Raw genomic sequence first — 16,742 nt, 5'->3', positions numbered from 1 at the left:
GAAACTCCTTCAAAGACATACCCAGTCAGACTGACAATGGGGATGAGCCATTACAACTGTGAACTCTGAGCAGACAGTGACAAAAACACAGGTTAATGTATCTGTAATATGACATTGAGATGTCGGTGTAGAACACGGGGTCGTGTCCTGACATGACCACTTTTCTTGGAGTGGGTCAGACTTCAGGACTGGCCACGCTGTGGCAGTCTAATGATTAGGCAGGGAATACCAATAAGGATCTGAAAGTGGGAGCTAAGTGGGCTGCAGAGGTTCCTCTGTATTGGCTAGTATCTAATTTAGTATATGAAATTCTAGTCATCTCAGACTAAGTTAATACCGTTTTAATTCTCATCTCTTAGTAACAGATGAACCTAACTCTAAAATTCTTGACAAAATCCTGAAGGGCATACCTGTGTACTCTTTCCAGTGCTACTGAAATTGTCACTATTGTATTTCAGTTACTTCTATGGCGGGGAACAAAACACTGACTGCTTGTTGGGATTTCCTTTCTCCACAAGGCACAGGACCTCAGTGTCATTGAAGAAGTGATCCGGATGATGCTGGAGATCATCAACTCCTGCCTGACAAATTCTCTTCACCACAACCCAAACTTGGTATACGCCTTGCTTTACAAACGGGACCTCTTTGAACAATTCCGAACTCATCCCTCATTCCAAGACATAATGCAAAACATTGACCTGGTGAGTGTGCGCAAGCGGTTAGTCTCTGTTCTCTTCCTACTCATTTGTGATGGCAGAGCCATTGCATAGTCCCAGTTGTCTTCAGACTCAAAATATACTCATCAGCCTCTTGCCCCATCCTCTGAAGCACCGGGATTTGTAGGTATGGGCACCACACCCAACATGATTCCTTTTCAAGTGCTAAAAGTGAGAACGTTCAGTCTAGCAAACTGCTAAGAACTGTCTACCAACAGGGCATGGACTGTATTCACCCTTGCTTTGCACTAACAGCTGTATTCTATCTGATTGTGTCTTTTGCTCAGTAGTAGTAGTAGTAGTAGTTGTGTGTGTGTGTGTGTGTGTGTGTGTGTGTGTGTGTGTGTGTGTGTGTGTTAAATATCTATACTTAATTACAAAGTTCATGGTTTCTTTAATACAATACTATATTCTGCCCTACTGGACATTTATCTCATTAAGATTTTCTATGATACTGTCAACCCTTTGAATATCTTTTTTTTTCTTTTCCAGTACAGGGTTTTCTCTGGTTGTCCTGAACTAGCACTGTAGACCAAGCTGGCCATGGCCTCAAACCCACAAAGACCTACCTGCCTCTGTCTCCCAAGAGCTGGGATTAAAGGCATGTGCCATCACTGCCCTGCAAATATCTCCAATTTCCATACCTATCTGGCCTATATTGTAGATGTCCTAAAATATACTTAACCATTATTACATTAGTGGACACTTTGGTTATTTCCAGTGTCTCTTATTAATTCTAACTAACGAGCAGTTTGTAAATAAATTATCTCACATTTCAGATTATAACTTGGGGCTCCTTTTGTTTGCTTCTTATTGGAGGCAGGGTGGCTCTAGCTCCCTGCCTGACAGAGACTTACACTGATTGTCTGGTTCCATCCACCTCTTAGTCCTGGGTCACAGGTAGACGCCACCATGCCGCATTTCTCTTCTGGTGTGGATTTAAAACTGGAGCTTTACTGACTGACACCAAAAGAGGATATCTATATTTTCAAGATTCAGTACAGACTGCCAAATTGCTTTCGAGAAATATGATGCAGTTCCTATATCTGTTTATTGTCATATGTGTCCACAGGTAACCTATGGGACACTTAAGTGTTTGTCGCCTTGAGGGTTTTTTATAGTGCAAATCTGGTATTTCATCACTATTGCACTTTCTCTAGCATGCTTAAACATTTTATGTGTCTGAAATTCTACCTCCTGTCCTTTCCCAAAATGATTTTTGCCAGGTTATTTATTGCTGTATTAGTGATTTCCAGTTCACTGGGGTCCATAAATATTTAAGTAGCTAGTATGACCCACAGAGTATCTTTAGGAAGACTAAAGAAGACTTGTCCTAAAGCATGGATAGATAATTTCACTGAGGGCGTACATGTGCACGGCTTCCTCTACAGTGTCTGTCTTTATTACTTACCTTTCTGTCACTATGACTAAGATGCCTGAGAGAGGCCAGGCAGCGGTGACACACACCTTTATTCCCAGCACTTGGGAGGCAGAGGCAGGAGGATTTCTGAGTTCGAGGCCAGCCTGATCTACAGAGTTGAGTTCCAGGACAGCCAGGGCTACACAAAGAAACCCTGTCTTGAAAAACAAAAAAACAAAAACCAAAAACAAACAAACAAAACAAAGACTCCTGAGAGAACCATAAAAGAAGCAAAATATCTTTCAGCTCACACTCTGTGAGAGTCCAGGCCTTAGTCAACCTCACTGAACCTGTGGAGGAGGAAACGGTACCACATGGTGAACAGGAAGCAGAGAGTAAAGAAAGAACGAGGACCAGGCTCAGCCTTCAGAAGCTGGCCCACCTCCTAAAGTTTACAGACCTCCAGGATAGCATCACCAGCCGGGCCCAGGCATTCAGCATCTGACCCTGGTGGAGTTGCCCCATGAAGTGTAGCACACCACAGAGCTTACCGTGGGGCGCTGCCATTTCAAGTCTGTGGCTCTGCATCCAAGCTTCACCCATCCTATAATGGATGGCATTGTAATATTACCTTGTAATTCCTTGATTGCTAGTGAGCATAGGTACATCTCATAGAGTTAACACTTGAATTTCCTGCTTTTTGAAGGTCTGCTTATACCTCTTACCAGGCTGGGTGTGGTGGTGCACACCTTCACGCCCCAGCACAGGGGAGCAGAGACTGACGGCATGCTCTACAGTGAGCTCCAGGGCTACACAGAGAACCAGGACTGCTCAAAACTCTTGTCAGTTTTCTCTTGGGTTATGTTCCTTGGTCATACTGCAGTCATGCTGCAGGTTTGCACTTTTCTCCGTGACTATTGCAAATGTCTGCCCACTAGTACTGCTGCAGACTTCCTGACAGAGGCAGACACTCTCCTCAGAATGTCAGAATGGTCAAGCAGCAAGCACTCTGCCTGCTGTCCCCACCCTATGCTGGGACTCCTGAGCAGCTGGCATGGCCCTGTGGGAATTTCTTCTCTGTTCTCTAGCTGCTTCCTGTGCGCTCCGCTGCTGTTCTCTGCTGTGGGTAGAGCATATAGACTATAGTAGTTTGGGGGCAAAGGTGACATGGGAGCACTTTTTAATGAATGCATAATGTACTTTAGAATAGAGTGCTATTTCAGTCTATGTACATGAATGCCACGTGGGCATAGCAGCCCATCTGTAAGTCCAGTCTTGGAAGTCAAAGAGAGGAGATTCCCCAGAGTAAGGTGGCCAGAGAGATTAAACGTAATCATGAGCTCTGGGTTTGATTCAGCTACCCTGCCTCGAATGGCCTCTGAAGGATCAAATATTTGAATGCAACACTTGGTCCCTAGTCATAGGACTATTGGGGAAGTATGAGGAGGTGTGGCCTTCTTGAAGGCCACTGGGGACAGGCTTAGAGTTTCAGAAGACTTAACATCAGTTCCAAGTGACAGTCTTTCCACCTCCCCCTTCCTCTGCATCTGTGGTCGCGTCGCAAAAGGTGAGCGATCAGCCACTGCTCCAGCACCTTTCCTGCCATGAAGGTCACAGGCTCTAATCAGCTGAAATTGTAAGACCCAAATTAAACACTTTAGCTTGGCCATAGTGTCTTCTCACAGCAATAGAAAAGGAGCTAAGGCAGCGATCAAGGTTGATTTCCATAACAACCTAAAGCCCTCACATACATGTGTTCACATGTGTCCACACATGCAAACATACACACACACAAATGGAGGGAGAGGAGTATGTTTAGTATGTTCATATATTCTCCAACATGAATCATTTCTTTATGTTGAGACCACTTAAAGTTTCCTTTTCTAGATATTTTAAGATAAATTTTTAAAAATATTTTAATTTCTGAAGTGTAAACATGTTTTCCTCTTTTGTATTCATATGTTTGTGTGCATGTGTATATATGACAGCGGGTACATGTGTGTCACACTCAACACCTCAGGTGTTGGTTCTGCTTTCTTGTTTCACCACTGAGCATCACAGGCTGCCAACCCACAACCTTACTCTGCCTCTCTGCCTCTCCTGCCTCTCCTGCCTCTCCTGCTTCTCCTGCCTCTCCTGCTTCTCCTGCCTCTCTGTCTCTCTGCCTCTCTCTGCCTCTCTGCCTCTCTGCCTCTCTGCCTCTCTGCCTCTCTGCCTCTCTGCCTCTCTGCCTCTCTCTGTCTCTCTGCCTCTCTGCCTCTCTGCCTCTCTGCCTCTCTGCCTCTCTGCCTCTCTCTGTCTCTCTGTCTCTCTGCCTCTCTGCCTCTCTGCCTCTCCTGCTTCTCCTGCCTCTCTGCCTCTCTGCCTCTCTGCCTCTCTGCCTCTCTGCCTCTCTCTGTCTCTCTGCCTCTCTGCCTCTCTGCCTCTCTGCCTCTCCTGCCTCTCTCTGCCTCTCTGCCTCTCTGCCTCTCTCTGCCTCTCTCTGCCTCTCTGCCTCTCTGCCTCTCTGCCTCTCTGCCTCTCCTGCTTCTCCTGCCTCTCTACCTCTCCTGCCTCTCTGCCTCTCCTGCCTCTGCTGCCTCTCTACCTCTCCTGCCTCTCTGCCTCTCCTGCCTCTGCTGCCTCTCTACCTCTCCTGCCTCTGCTGCCTCTCTACCTCTCCTGCCTCTCTGCCTCTCTCTGCCTCTCCTGCCTCTCTGCCTCTCTACCTCTCCTGCCTCTGCTGCCTCTCTGCCTCTCTGCCTCTCTGCCTCTCCTGCCTCTCTCTGCCTCTCTGCCTCTCTGCCTCTCTGCCTCTCTGCCTCTCTGCCTCTCCTGCCTCTGCTGCCTCTCTACCTCTCCTGCCTCTGCTGCCTCTCTACCTCTCCTGCCTCTCTGCCTCTCCTGCTTCTCCTGCCTCTCTGCCTCTCTGCCTCTCTGCCTCTCTGCCTCTCTCTGCCTCTCTCTGCCTCTCCTGCCTCTCCTGCCTCTCTGCCTCTCTGCCTCTCTCTGCCTCTCTGCCTCTCTGCCTCTCTGCCTCTCTGCCTCTCTGCCTCTCTGCCTCTCCTGCCTCTCCTGCCTCTCTGCCTCTCTGCCTCTCTCTGCCTCTCTGCCTCTCTGCCTCTCTGCCTCTCTGCCTCTCTGCCTCTCTGCCTCTCTGCCTCTCTGCCTCTCTGCCTCTCTGCCTCTCCTGCCTCTCCTGCCTCTCCTGCCTCTCCTGCCTCTCTGCCTCTCCTGCCTCTGCTGCCTCGCTGCCTCTGCTGCCTCTGCTGCCTCTCTACCTCTCTGCCTCTCCTGCCTCTCTGCCTCTCTCTGCCTCTCTGCCTCTCTGCCTCTCCTGCCTCTCCTGCCTCTCCTGCCTCTCCTGCCTCTCTGCCTCTCCTGCCTCTCCTGCCTCTCCTGCCTCTCTGCCTCTCCTGCCTCTGCTGCCTCTCTACCTCTCCTGCCTCTGCTGCCTCTCTACCTCTCTTGCCTCTCTGCCTCTCTCTGCCTCTCTGCCTCTCTCTGCCTCTCCTGCCTCTCCTGCCTCTCCTGCCTCTCCTGCCTCTCTGCCTCTCCTGCCTCTCTGCCTCTCTGCCTCTCTGCCTCTCTGCCTCTCTGCCTCTCTGCCTCTCTCTGCCTCTCTCTGCCTCTCCTGCCTCTCTGCTTCTCTGCCTCTCTGCCTCTCTCTGCCTCTCTGCCTCTCCTGCCTCTCCTGCCTCTCCTGCCTCTCCTGCCTCTCCTGCCTCTCCTGCCTCTCCTGCCTCTCTGCCTCTCCTGCCTCTGCTGCCTCGCTGCCTCTGCTGCCTCTCTACCTCTCTGCCTCTCTGCCTCTCTCTGCCTCTCTGCCTCTCTCTGCCTCTCTCTGCCTCTCTACCTCTCTGCCTCTCTCTGCCTCTCTGCCTCTCTCTGCCTCTGCCTCTCCTGCCTCTCCTGCCTCTCCTGCCTCTCCTGCCTCTCTGCCTCTCTACGTCTCCTGCCATCCTACCACAGGGACAATGGGCTTACAGACTTTCACTACTGAGCCCAGCTTCGTTTGTCTTCTGAGATTCTAAACTCAGATGCTCACCCACTGAGCCATCTTTGCAGCCCAAAAATGTTTTGTTTTTCCATTTCTCTCTAGGATTGCTGGTCTCTTCATCCTTTACTTGTGAAATGTCATGACTTCCTGCACCTTGGTTGTCATTGGTCACTTTTACACTAAGGATTCTTATTCATTGGTGTTGAATCTGGGGAAATTACTTCTTCTCTGCTGTTTCTCTATTACATTCCTGTTCTTGAGAGCCTTCTCTCATCAGAACCTTTAAACCTCATCCTCAGGCTAATCATTGTTTTCAGGTGAAAACTGGCAGGCTCCCACCAGGGCTCGGTAACCCTGTCTGCAGGGTCCAAGGGCTGAGGTAGAAGTTGGTTGATCCCACTTGGGGTAGGGGTAAGGAATGGCTTCCAGATGGACACCTTTGCTCGTAACTTATACCTGGATGTATGCATAGCTTCTGGTCAGCTCCTGATAGTTAGTTCATCTCTGCCCTTAAAGGGCACTCTATCAAGTTAGGCTCCTGTCTCCTCACTCCTGTAGTCTGATGTAGAGTGGTGAGTACTGAACCGAAGTTAGCTTTGGGCCCAAACTCCCTCCAGTCCAGACTCATTGCACAGGCGTAACAACTGCTGTGTGCTCTGAGGTCCTCAGAAGAGCCTGTGACTAGAGCTCCCGTGGAAACTGCTGCTGCCAGCTAGTCATGGACCGGCTCCACAAACAGCTGTTGATGAAGAGAAATAAAATCAAAGGAGGGAGGGAGGGAAACCATTTTGCTTCCTAATGTAGTGGTACAAACCTGGGATCCCAGCATTCAGGAGTCTGAAGCACAAGTATCATGAGTTCAAGGCCAGCCTCAGAAACATTAGGAGACCCTAGAGGCAGGAGGAGGAGAGACAAAAAACAACCCTTTGTCGGCAGTTTAATTAGTGCTTTCCTGAGTCTCTCAGGGTTGGACTAGAGCAAACTGTGGAGCTGCTGCTCCTCTCCTCATCTTTCTCTTCCTCTTCTTCCTCTTCCTCCCCTCCTCCTCTTCTTCTTTCCCCTCTTCCTCCTCCCCTTCCTCCTCCTAAACTTGTGTCTGCATCATGTGGGTGTGTACCCCAGCGACAGATGTTCTTGTAGTTGCCACTGCTGCAGCCGTGATGCAGAATCCCAGTTTGCATGTGTATTTCCTCTACTGAGCCTTGACATTTTAGGCAGTTCTTTATATCCTCACCATTATGAGGAGTGACATAAGCTTATTGGTATTTGCATATTTGAGAACCTCCAAGTCACATCTTAAATACATCTTTTATAGAGAGCAGCAGGACAAGCAGGCAATGTTTGTTTAGCATACAGCAGACCTTGGGTTTGATCTCAGCCTCAGTTGGGAGCACAAAAGTATTTTTTTCTGATTCCAAATCCTCCTTAACTGTGGATTTAATTTTCATAAGCTCCTGCTTTGATTTTTTTTTAATGTATCTAGATGGTTTGCCTACATGTGTGTATCTGTACCATATGCATACAGTGCCCAAGGGGGCCAGAAGAGCAGGTCACATCCCTTGGGACTGGAGTTACAGTTGGTTGGGAGCCACCATAAGCACTGAGCCACCTCTCTTCCTTATAAACTACTTTAAAAATTGATGGCTATTAGTATTAATGAATCCATGAAACAAATTATTGCTCAAGGAATACCCTTCTCATATTATCCCTGCCTTCTCTAATAAGGTGATTTTTGAAATCTGTAGACTGTGGTTTATAATTTAAGGTTTTGTGTTAAGTGTGTGCTCTGGTATAAGGAAAGAGTACAAACAGAGATGGGAGATGCAGCCCCAGCTCTGATCCTCACCTGGACCCCAGGCACTTTACTCCTTCCCCTGCACAGGCTGATCTTAAGTCAAGGACTAGACTGCTGGCTGGAAGTTGCTCTTGCCCAGAAAGCAGCCTTACAGAGCAGAATTCATTTGACAAATTCATTTCTGGTTCCTGTTTGTACCCTTTTTGGAAGCATGAAGCACTTACATTTAAGAACCATGATGCTCTTGAGTTAAAGGGCTAACAAACCCTTTCTCGATGTGCTAACATTGGACACTGTTAGCTGTTTCTAGCCCAGTTCCCTGGAAAGCTAATGCAGGTGGAATGTCATCTGTGTCACCAAGCAACACCACTTCGATACAAAGCTATGATAAGAGGACATTCGATTGGCAAGCTGAGTCTGCACTGGGAAGAACTATAAATACCTAGTGAGAAGCAATAGTTTGAGATGTTTAAAAGTAAGAGGTTTCATGACCAAGTGTGTCCTTTGTAGGGACCCAAAAGCTTAACCTTTGTAGGGACTCAGAAGCTTAAACTGTCAGAGAATGCTGGTGTCCCTTGGGCACATGCTTTCTAAGCTGGGATGGCTGCTGCATCCACACACACTGGTCTGATTCTCTCGCATTAAAGCTGTCATTGAAGGGACAATGATTATCTGTGAAACTACTGCAGGATTCTCAACTGGGCCTGACTGTTATCATAGCTTCTTGAGAAGCTTAGGCAGATCCTGAGCAGAAGGATGGCACTGAGTTAGGAATGGTTAGAGTTTGAATCTGTAGATGGCATGTGCATGTCCTTACAAAGGATAAAGCCTCTCAGGGTCTTGTCTTCTTCCTTTTTGGCACATAGCCCAGCTTGGCCTGGAACTTGTGATTCTCTACCTCAGGCTCCTAAGTGCTTGATCACAGGCTTGAACTACTTACTTGCCTGTTGTCAGAATGACACTTAACCTACATTCATCAAGTATGCAGTGACTAGATCTGACAGCACACTGCTTTTCAGTTCACAAAATCAAATTTCTATCGAGAGCACTCTGAGTGCACCTGAACAGGCCTTGCTCTTTGATGCTGCTCTTGCTGGCTCCTTCTCCACCCCCTGAGGGAAACAGTCCTTGGAAAGAGGGGACACGGCTGGTGTGGATTCACTCTGCTACTTGAATCCAGCTCTTCTCGTCCTAAATTCCATGTCCTCTACACTTCCTCGGAGAAACCTAAGAAAGGCTCACCATGAATAAAGTTTCCAACATTCCAATAACTCTGTTAGATGCTGTAATCAAAAATAGTTCTGGGCACACTGGGAATGTATCACATTTAAGACTCTGATACTGCCGGGCAGTGGTGGTGCACGCCTTTAATCCCAGCACTTGGGAGGCAGAAGCAGGCGGATTTCGGAGTTCGAGGCCAGCCTGGTCTACAGAGTGAGTTCCAGGACAGCCAGGGCTACACAGAGAAACCCTGTCTTGAAAAACCAAAAAAAAAAAAAAAAAAAAAAAAAAAAAGACTCTGATACATAGTGATGTGGACACAATAAGATGTATCAGTGAATCTCTCCTCCCTAAATACTGAGCCAGGCTCAGCCAATCTTGGCTGTTGTAAAGGATTGGAGGAGATAAGGAATCTGCTGTTAGCTTTAGCTGATGGAGTTGAGAACTGGTATTTTTCAGTAAGATTCGGTAATAGCTGGGTAGCTCAAGTGGAATGAGCACCTTTAATGTCTGCTAAAGGAGATGGATGTGTTCTTCAGATGCCCAGATTGATATCACCCACTGAATATCGTCTTTCTGTCCAGAACAGAAGACAGTGTCATCTGCCTGAATTAAGGAGCAGAATCAAGAGGTTAGGACACCATTTACAGTGCAGACTGGAGTAACTTCCGACGTAGCCAAGGGAAGAAATGGCGGAAAGACCATGCTAGTCTCTGGGGGAAGAGTTTACGGTTCCATCGTGTCTCCGGTCCTGACCTCGTGCTGCCCATTCAGTCCCACACATATTCAGTTGATTGAATCAGAAACTTTGATTTTCTCCAAAGAGTGAACACAGGACTTTCTTCCCTTCAGTTTTCCAACCACAGTAAATAGTGTCAGTATCTATCCAGTTGTTTAAGTAAGGGAAGGACAGTGTCTTAGTTAGGGTTTCACTGCTATGGAGAGACACCATGACCAAGACAACTCTTCTAAGGACATTTCATTGGGGCATGCTTACAGGTTCAGAGGTTTGGTCCATTGTCATCACTGTGGGAAGCATGGCAGCGTGCAGGCAGAATATGGTGCTGGAGGAGAGCTCTACATTTTGATCCCAGGCAGCCAGGAGGAGACTGGACTTTTTTTTTCACACTAGGAGGAGCTTGAGCATAGGAGACCTCAAAGTCCCAACTCCACAGTGACACACTTTCTCTAACAAGGCCACACCTCCTAATAGTGGCACTCCCTATGGCCAAGCACTCAAACACTTGAGTCTGTGAGGACCATTCCTACTGAAACCACCACAAGCAGGAAAGGGAAACAGGAGCAAACTGGAATGGAGGTTGGAAGTTGAGATTTATACAGAGTGGTTAGGACGCCTCTCTGAGGAGATACGTCTGAAGCAAGACTTGGAAGAAATGGATAGCGAGCCCTGTTGCTGTCTGGACAGAGTGCTCAGGTTGAGAACAGGGGTGAGGTGAAGTGAGGTGAGGGAGAGTTCTTTGAGAAGGAATGGGAGAAGATGTGTTGAAAAGACAGGGCTGGAGAGATGGCTCAGCGGTTAAGAGCACTGACTGCTCTTCCAAAGGTCCTGAGTTCAATTCCCAGCAACCACATGGTGGCTCACAACCATCTGTATTGAGAACTGATGCCTTCTTATGAGGTGTCTCAAGACAGCTAGCTACAGTATACTCGTATAAATAAAAATAAATAAATAATACTTTTTTAAAAAGTGTGCAAAAAAAGAAAAGACAGGTGAGGCCGGTTAATAGCTACTCCTTTGTCAGAACCCTTTCTGCAGCTCAATTAAAGCGAGTGGAGTCCTTCTATCGTATGATAATAATACCTCAATATATTTACTACTAAAAAATACATTTCCTCATAGGGGTTTCTGCCTAAACACTGAAAAAATTCTACTCAACAAAGAAAAAAAATGAAACACAAAAGCAGAGGGGGTTTGTTGTTTTGGAGGGGGGTGGGATGGGTTTGTTAGTTTGTGTTTGTTTTGTTTTTATATATCAGGGAGCTGAGGTCACAGGGCAACCAGGATACCTGGATCTCAAGAACGAATATCCACACTCTCCCACTGTTCTCTAAATTAAGGTGAGATACCAGGCCAGGGTCCCTGTGGCACAGCACAGAGAGACCAGACCACTGCCATACAAGAGTGAACAGAAGCTAAGTGTGGCTTTAAAGTTTTGCCTGAGAATAATAGCCTGAGATAACAGCAAAACACCTTGTGCCCTTAGGACACTTGGTTACTGAGGAAATGGAAGAAAAGGACACCTGTTTGGAAGGAAGTGTAAGAAACTGCATTAGCCTCTAAGAGTATCATTAGAGCTTCTGTCTACCACAAAACTCACCATACGGTTATTTGGCTGCCACAAACAGGAGGAATGAAAACACTAGGGGAAAATATCACACTGGACCTCAGGTATACAACTTCGATAAACACATAGTCTTACAATAGCAGGGCCAGGATAACTGCTTTCTGCCATCAGCCTAGCAAGTGCTAGGTCATAAGCAATAGCCACCCACTGCTGAGAAAGGATCAACAGCATGGATCTGCCACATGCATGGATAACTAAAAGCAGACAGGCACCAAGTGCTACTGTCAAGAAGCCTGCAGGGCCTAAGAGAAGGCCTGTTATTAGATGGTGCAGTATACTGAAAGGAGTCATAGCAACCAAAACCTCACATCCAGTTACATCCAGCTTACCCTCTGAGTAAATGGGCTCATCCTCAAATCTGGCCCATCACCAAGGCCGCCTCAGCTTCTGCAGCTCTCCACACAGTGTCCAGGACTCAACCAGACACAATGAGACACCCCCCCCCCCCAAATAAATCAAGAAATAACAGAATAGACTCAGTGATGATTCAGATGTTAAAACTATCAGCCAAGCACCTACATTATCATTAAAATGAATTAATTATTATTAATATATTGTTATTATATTTTATATGTGATATATGTTATATATAATATAATTAATTATAACAACTGTTACTAGTTATAAAGTTATTAAAAATCATTAAATTAAAATCATTAAATGTCTAAGACAACTATCAACGAAGTCTGCCCTCCCCCCGCTCAGTCCTGATTGGAGTACAGCTTATACAGCCTGTGAACGACATCATCATCTACAGTTTTAAAAAGAAGAATGTCACATAGACCCTGCGTTGCAACTCACAGAGCTTGCGATATTCTCTCTCTACCTTGTCCTTTACAGAAAAAGCTTGCCAACTCCTGACCTGGTGGGATAGGTGACAGTGTATATAAACCACTAGTAATAGTTTTTCTTATAGAATCCCGGAGATGGACACTACAGGAGAAAATATCCAATAGGGATGCTGTGCCAGCACCACGGCGGGCTCATCAGTAGGCCTGCGTGTAGCAAGGGGCTGGGGACGTGACTTTTAAAGACAGATCACTAAAAATTATGCTAACAAGCACAGAAGAAAAATGGGAATGAGTGGAATATCCAAGAGCTGTGAGATGACATCAGACAGTGCAGCATACAACTGGAGTGTGTCAGAAAGGAAAGAGAAAGAACAGGCCTAAGAAGCAAGAAGGCATCAAAGCAACAGATCTAAGACTCTCGGAGAACTTCAGGCAGAATCAGTCTGTTGAACACCCACACGCTCTTTAAATATCTAAAGTGTAAAGAAAAGAAAGAATACAGACTTACGTGCAGTTAGAGAAAAGAGCAGCGTCGTACACACAGGCTCTGAGGACAGAGGAAGACAAACCGTAACAGAAATCTTGTCAGAAACCGTGCATAAGACAGTAAAAGACACTTTAATGCAGTGGGGACAACACCTCAGTAACCTAGAACCTATTCCACAGAGAGGATAGATCTAGAAACGTGACAGAGGTGCACGGCCAGACAGAGAAAGCCTGCTGCTGTTAGATACCCTGCAAGAAGTCCTGCAGCAACTTACCTGTCATACTTGGCAAAAACTCCAAAAGAAGGCAAGAGTCCCAAATGGAGGGTGGAGAAGATGCCGTATTTGCCTGACTTTAATTCCCTAGCCCCATGTAAAAGCCAGATGTGGTGGTGCAGGCCGAAGCCCGGCAGAGGCTCCATAGGGCTTTGCTGGCCAGTCAGTCTAGCTTGTAAACAGCAGCTTCCATCTCCAGTGAGAGACTCTGTTTCAAAAGTAAGGTGGAGAGCCATTGAAGAAGACTCTCTCCTCTACACACAAACAGCACATGTCTCAAAAAAAAAAAAAAAAAGAAAAAGAAAAAAGAAAAGAAAAAAAGACTTCCCAAAGTGGTAAACGTTAAAGAAACCACAAAAGGCTTTTTATTACATTGTCCAATGTACAATTGGCGTTTAGCCAGGCATTGTGGTACACGCCTCCTTCAACCCTAGCACTTGAGAGGCAGAGACCGGCAGATGTCTGAGTTCCAGGCCAGCCAAGGCTACATAGTGAAACCCTGCCTCCAAAACAAATAATAATAATAATAATAATAATAATAATAATAATAATGTTTTCTAAAGAAGGAGTTACCAAATTGTTCTCTAAGGAAGCAAATAGTATGTCTTTGAGGATTTAGGAACTACTGTCTTATCCCAATTATTCGGCTCTGAGGTTGTGCACCTGTTCAGTGGCTGCCACAGGAAATACAGATACCAATAGGTATGATGCATTAGTGAGCGGACGGCACACTGACTGCTGAGTGTACGGTGTCTTGTGCATAGGTTTCACTTAACAGACTTCTGTCCTGCTTTCTCATTATCGACACCTGTACAACAGGTGTGGGAACTGTGTTGTGCTGTATATTAACCCACTATAGAGGAGACAACAGTGACACCCTGGTGCTTACCGTGTAGCACACTTGTCACTGGTCATGTAACCCACTTCTCACAGCAGACTGTCAGACAGGACTGTGTTTTTACATTGCTTACCAATCAGGACACTGAGCATAGTAAAAGCATGAGATAACTTCCAGGACTCCATGCACAGCTAAGATTTAATGCCAGGCTGTCTGCCAACAAGAGTGTTTTCTTCGCCACGGCATAATGCCACCTCTGGGAGCAGTTGGGTGTCCTACAGATCACACTGCTAGTGAACATGCAAGACAGAGCCCGGACATTAGCACCCTCATCTTGAGCAGTTCTAGTCTTTTCCCCCCGTGCTCTCTCATAGCCTACCTCCCCCAGGCGTGCCAGCCATCTCTCCCGAGAGCAGAAAGCAGTGACTTACATTGAGTAGGTTGTCAGAATGCACGTTAATTAGAACAAAAGCACATGCCTTTAATCCCAGCACTCAGGAGGTAAGGCAGACAGGCTAGCCAGCAAGGCTACATGGTGAGCCCCATCAGCACCCCCAAGCCCCCCTAAAAAACTTAGGGGAGAGACAAAACAAATAATGAAGAAATGCTTTACTTTCTAAAACATAGTTATTAATGCCTTTAAAACCAAAACAAGCCAGGTGCGGTGACTCATTTCTTTGATCACAGCATTCAGGAGGCAGAGATAGGTGATGTCTGTGACTTCCAGGCCAGCCTAGTCTGCATAGTGACTTTCGGAACAGTCAGAGCTACAGCGTGAGACCCTGTCCCAGTGGCTCAGTAGTTAAACATACACACTGCTCTTCTAGAGGACCTAAGTTCTGTTTCCAAACCCGATGTCAGGAACCTTACAGCTGCTTATAGCATAGCCCCAGGAGGCTCTGACCTCTTTCATGTGCACATACGTAAGCTCAGATAAGCCTAGTTTTTAATACAAGAAATGCTTAAGATGAAAGAGTAATGTAGGTTCTTGAGCCAAACATTTCAGACAAAAATTATAACTCAATACTAGCAAAGTATCTTAGTTAGGCTTTCTGTTGCTGTGAAGAGACGCCATGACAACACCAACCCTTATAAAGGAAAACATTTAATTGGGGCTGGCTTACCGTTTCAGAGGGCTAGTTCATCATCATGACGGGAAGCAGGCTGCTATGCAGGCAGACATGGTGTAGAGAAGGAGCTGAGAGTTCTACATCTAGATCGGCAGGCAGCAACAGGAGACTGCCACACTAGGTCTAGCTTTAGCATATGAGACCTGAAAGCACACGTCCACAGGGACACACTTTCTCCAACAAGGCTGCCCCACCCAGTAGTGCCACTCTCTATGGAGTAAGCGTTCAAATGTGGTTTTCTATGGGGATGTTCCTGTTCAAAGCACCACACAAATATCTCTCTCTCTCTCTTTTTTTTTTTAAGGGTTCTGGAGTCTTTCGTGTACTTACATACAGACACATACACAATTAAGACTAATAAAAATAAATTTTAGAAAAAATCTAGCACTTCTTTCAATTCTTGGAGAGTGGCTAGTTTGTAAGAACCAATGTTTGCCTGGCTGAGATGTCCGGCTCCTTTGACCCTTGCCTGCCCTGGGAAAGCTGCTCATGACTGTAAAACTTGTGCTGGGAGTGACCATTCACCGATTTCACAGCAGGTGATTGGACATGATTGTTAGTTGTGGAGCTGATAGGAACCACGCTATCTGTCATAGGCATCATCACTGAGGTTACTAATGCAACCAAAAGTCTAAACAGCTAGTAGAAAAAACCCAGTCCATATCTTCTGGATTATTTGTTTTATAATCTTAGCTAATACTGAATTCTGATTTTGTCTGAAATATTGGCCTAACAACCTACATTACATCTTTCATCTCGACCATTTCTTACTTTACAAACTAAGCTTGTCTGAGGTGCTAACACATAACTGTAATCTCAGCACTCCAAAGCCGAGACAAGGCCCTCAAGGTGCCTTGGTACGTACAGCCGTTTGCCACCTGGGCCTGGCGGGCTGACTGGTTTCTAGAACTCACACACTCACTTGTCCTCTAACCTCCATCCACAATGTATCATGTGTGCCACAACACACATCATACACACACACACACAGGTGTGGTGGGCGGGGGGGGGGGGGTGGTGGCTTTTAATCAAAAGAAAGAAACTAACTGAGCCGAGGATTGCAAGCTCTTGGTCAGTTTAGGATGCATAATGAGCCCCTGGTCTTTGGTTGGTTGACAGGTTGAATTGTTTTGTTTTGAAAACATACTTGTTGGCAGAGCACTTGCCTAATATATGGGAAGAAAGACCGTGCTTGGTCCCTAGTGCCAGGGCAGGGGATTTGAGTCACCTAAGCATGAGCTCCATTTGTCACCTGAGAATTGGAGACTTAGTGACACTAAAAGGAGCGTCCCAGCTCCAGCTGCACCTGACACTCCACTCACTCATGGCTCTCTCATCTGTAGGAAAAGATTTTGTCAGCCTCATAGAGCTGTGGTGTTGATAAACAGTAGAGAGGGCATGCAGGCTGTGCGGTAGGCTCTGCAGGCTGTGCGGTAGGCTCTGCAGGCTGCGCGGTAGGCTCTGCAGAAGTTTACTTCCTCCCTCATGATGATGCAGAAATTATACTTAAAGATCATTAACTTTAAACGTGCAAATGAGATGCAGTTTTTTTACAATAAATAAGTAATAAGTAAATTTCATTTACTTGCCACTGGAGCCACGTGGTTACCCTGCCATTCTTCTGGTGACATGAGAATTCTTCAGTGGCTTAAGGCCAGCCAGTGTAGGCCACAGAGGGAGCAAAACAGACCTGTCATTCCCATCTCTGTATTTGGTTAAGTGATGTGTGAGAACTCATGCTTCAGTTGGCCTGTTGTGTCTCTGGTATATGAGTACCGTAGCTTC

The 16,742-nt window shown here is 46.4% G+C and overlaps 1 protein-coding gene across 5 annotated transcripts in view; it reads left to right on the top strand.

Moving 5' to 3' along the window:
* The window catches only part of Dym (dymeclin), a 259,589-nt gene that overhangs the window by 198,743 nt on the left and 44,104 nt on the right, over positions 1-16,742 (top strand). For all 5 annotated transcript variants that reach the window (XM_076912452.1, XM_034518362.2, XM_076912453.1 and 2 more), the window contains one exon: positions 519-701. In XM_076912452.1, the coding sequence (XP_076768567.1) occupies positions 519-701 (183 nt within the window). The remainder of the gene's footprint in view (positions 1-518; positions 702-16,742) is intronic.

Source organism: Arvicanthis niloticus, chromosome 14 (genome assembly GCF_011762505.2).
Source record: "Arvicanthis niloticus isolate mArvNil1 chromosome 14, mArvNil1.pat.X, whole genome shotgun sequence".
In the NCBI taxonomy this organism is placed as follows: Eukaryota; Metazoa; Chordata; class Mammalia; order Rodentia; family Muridae; genus Arvicanthis; species Arvicanthis niloticus.
This window is presented reverse-complemented; position numbering and strand designations above follow the sequence as displayed.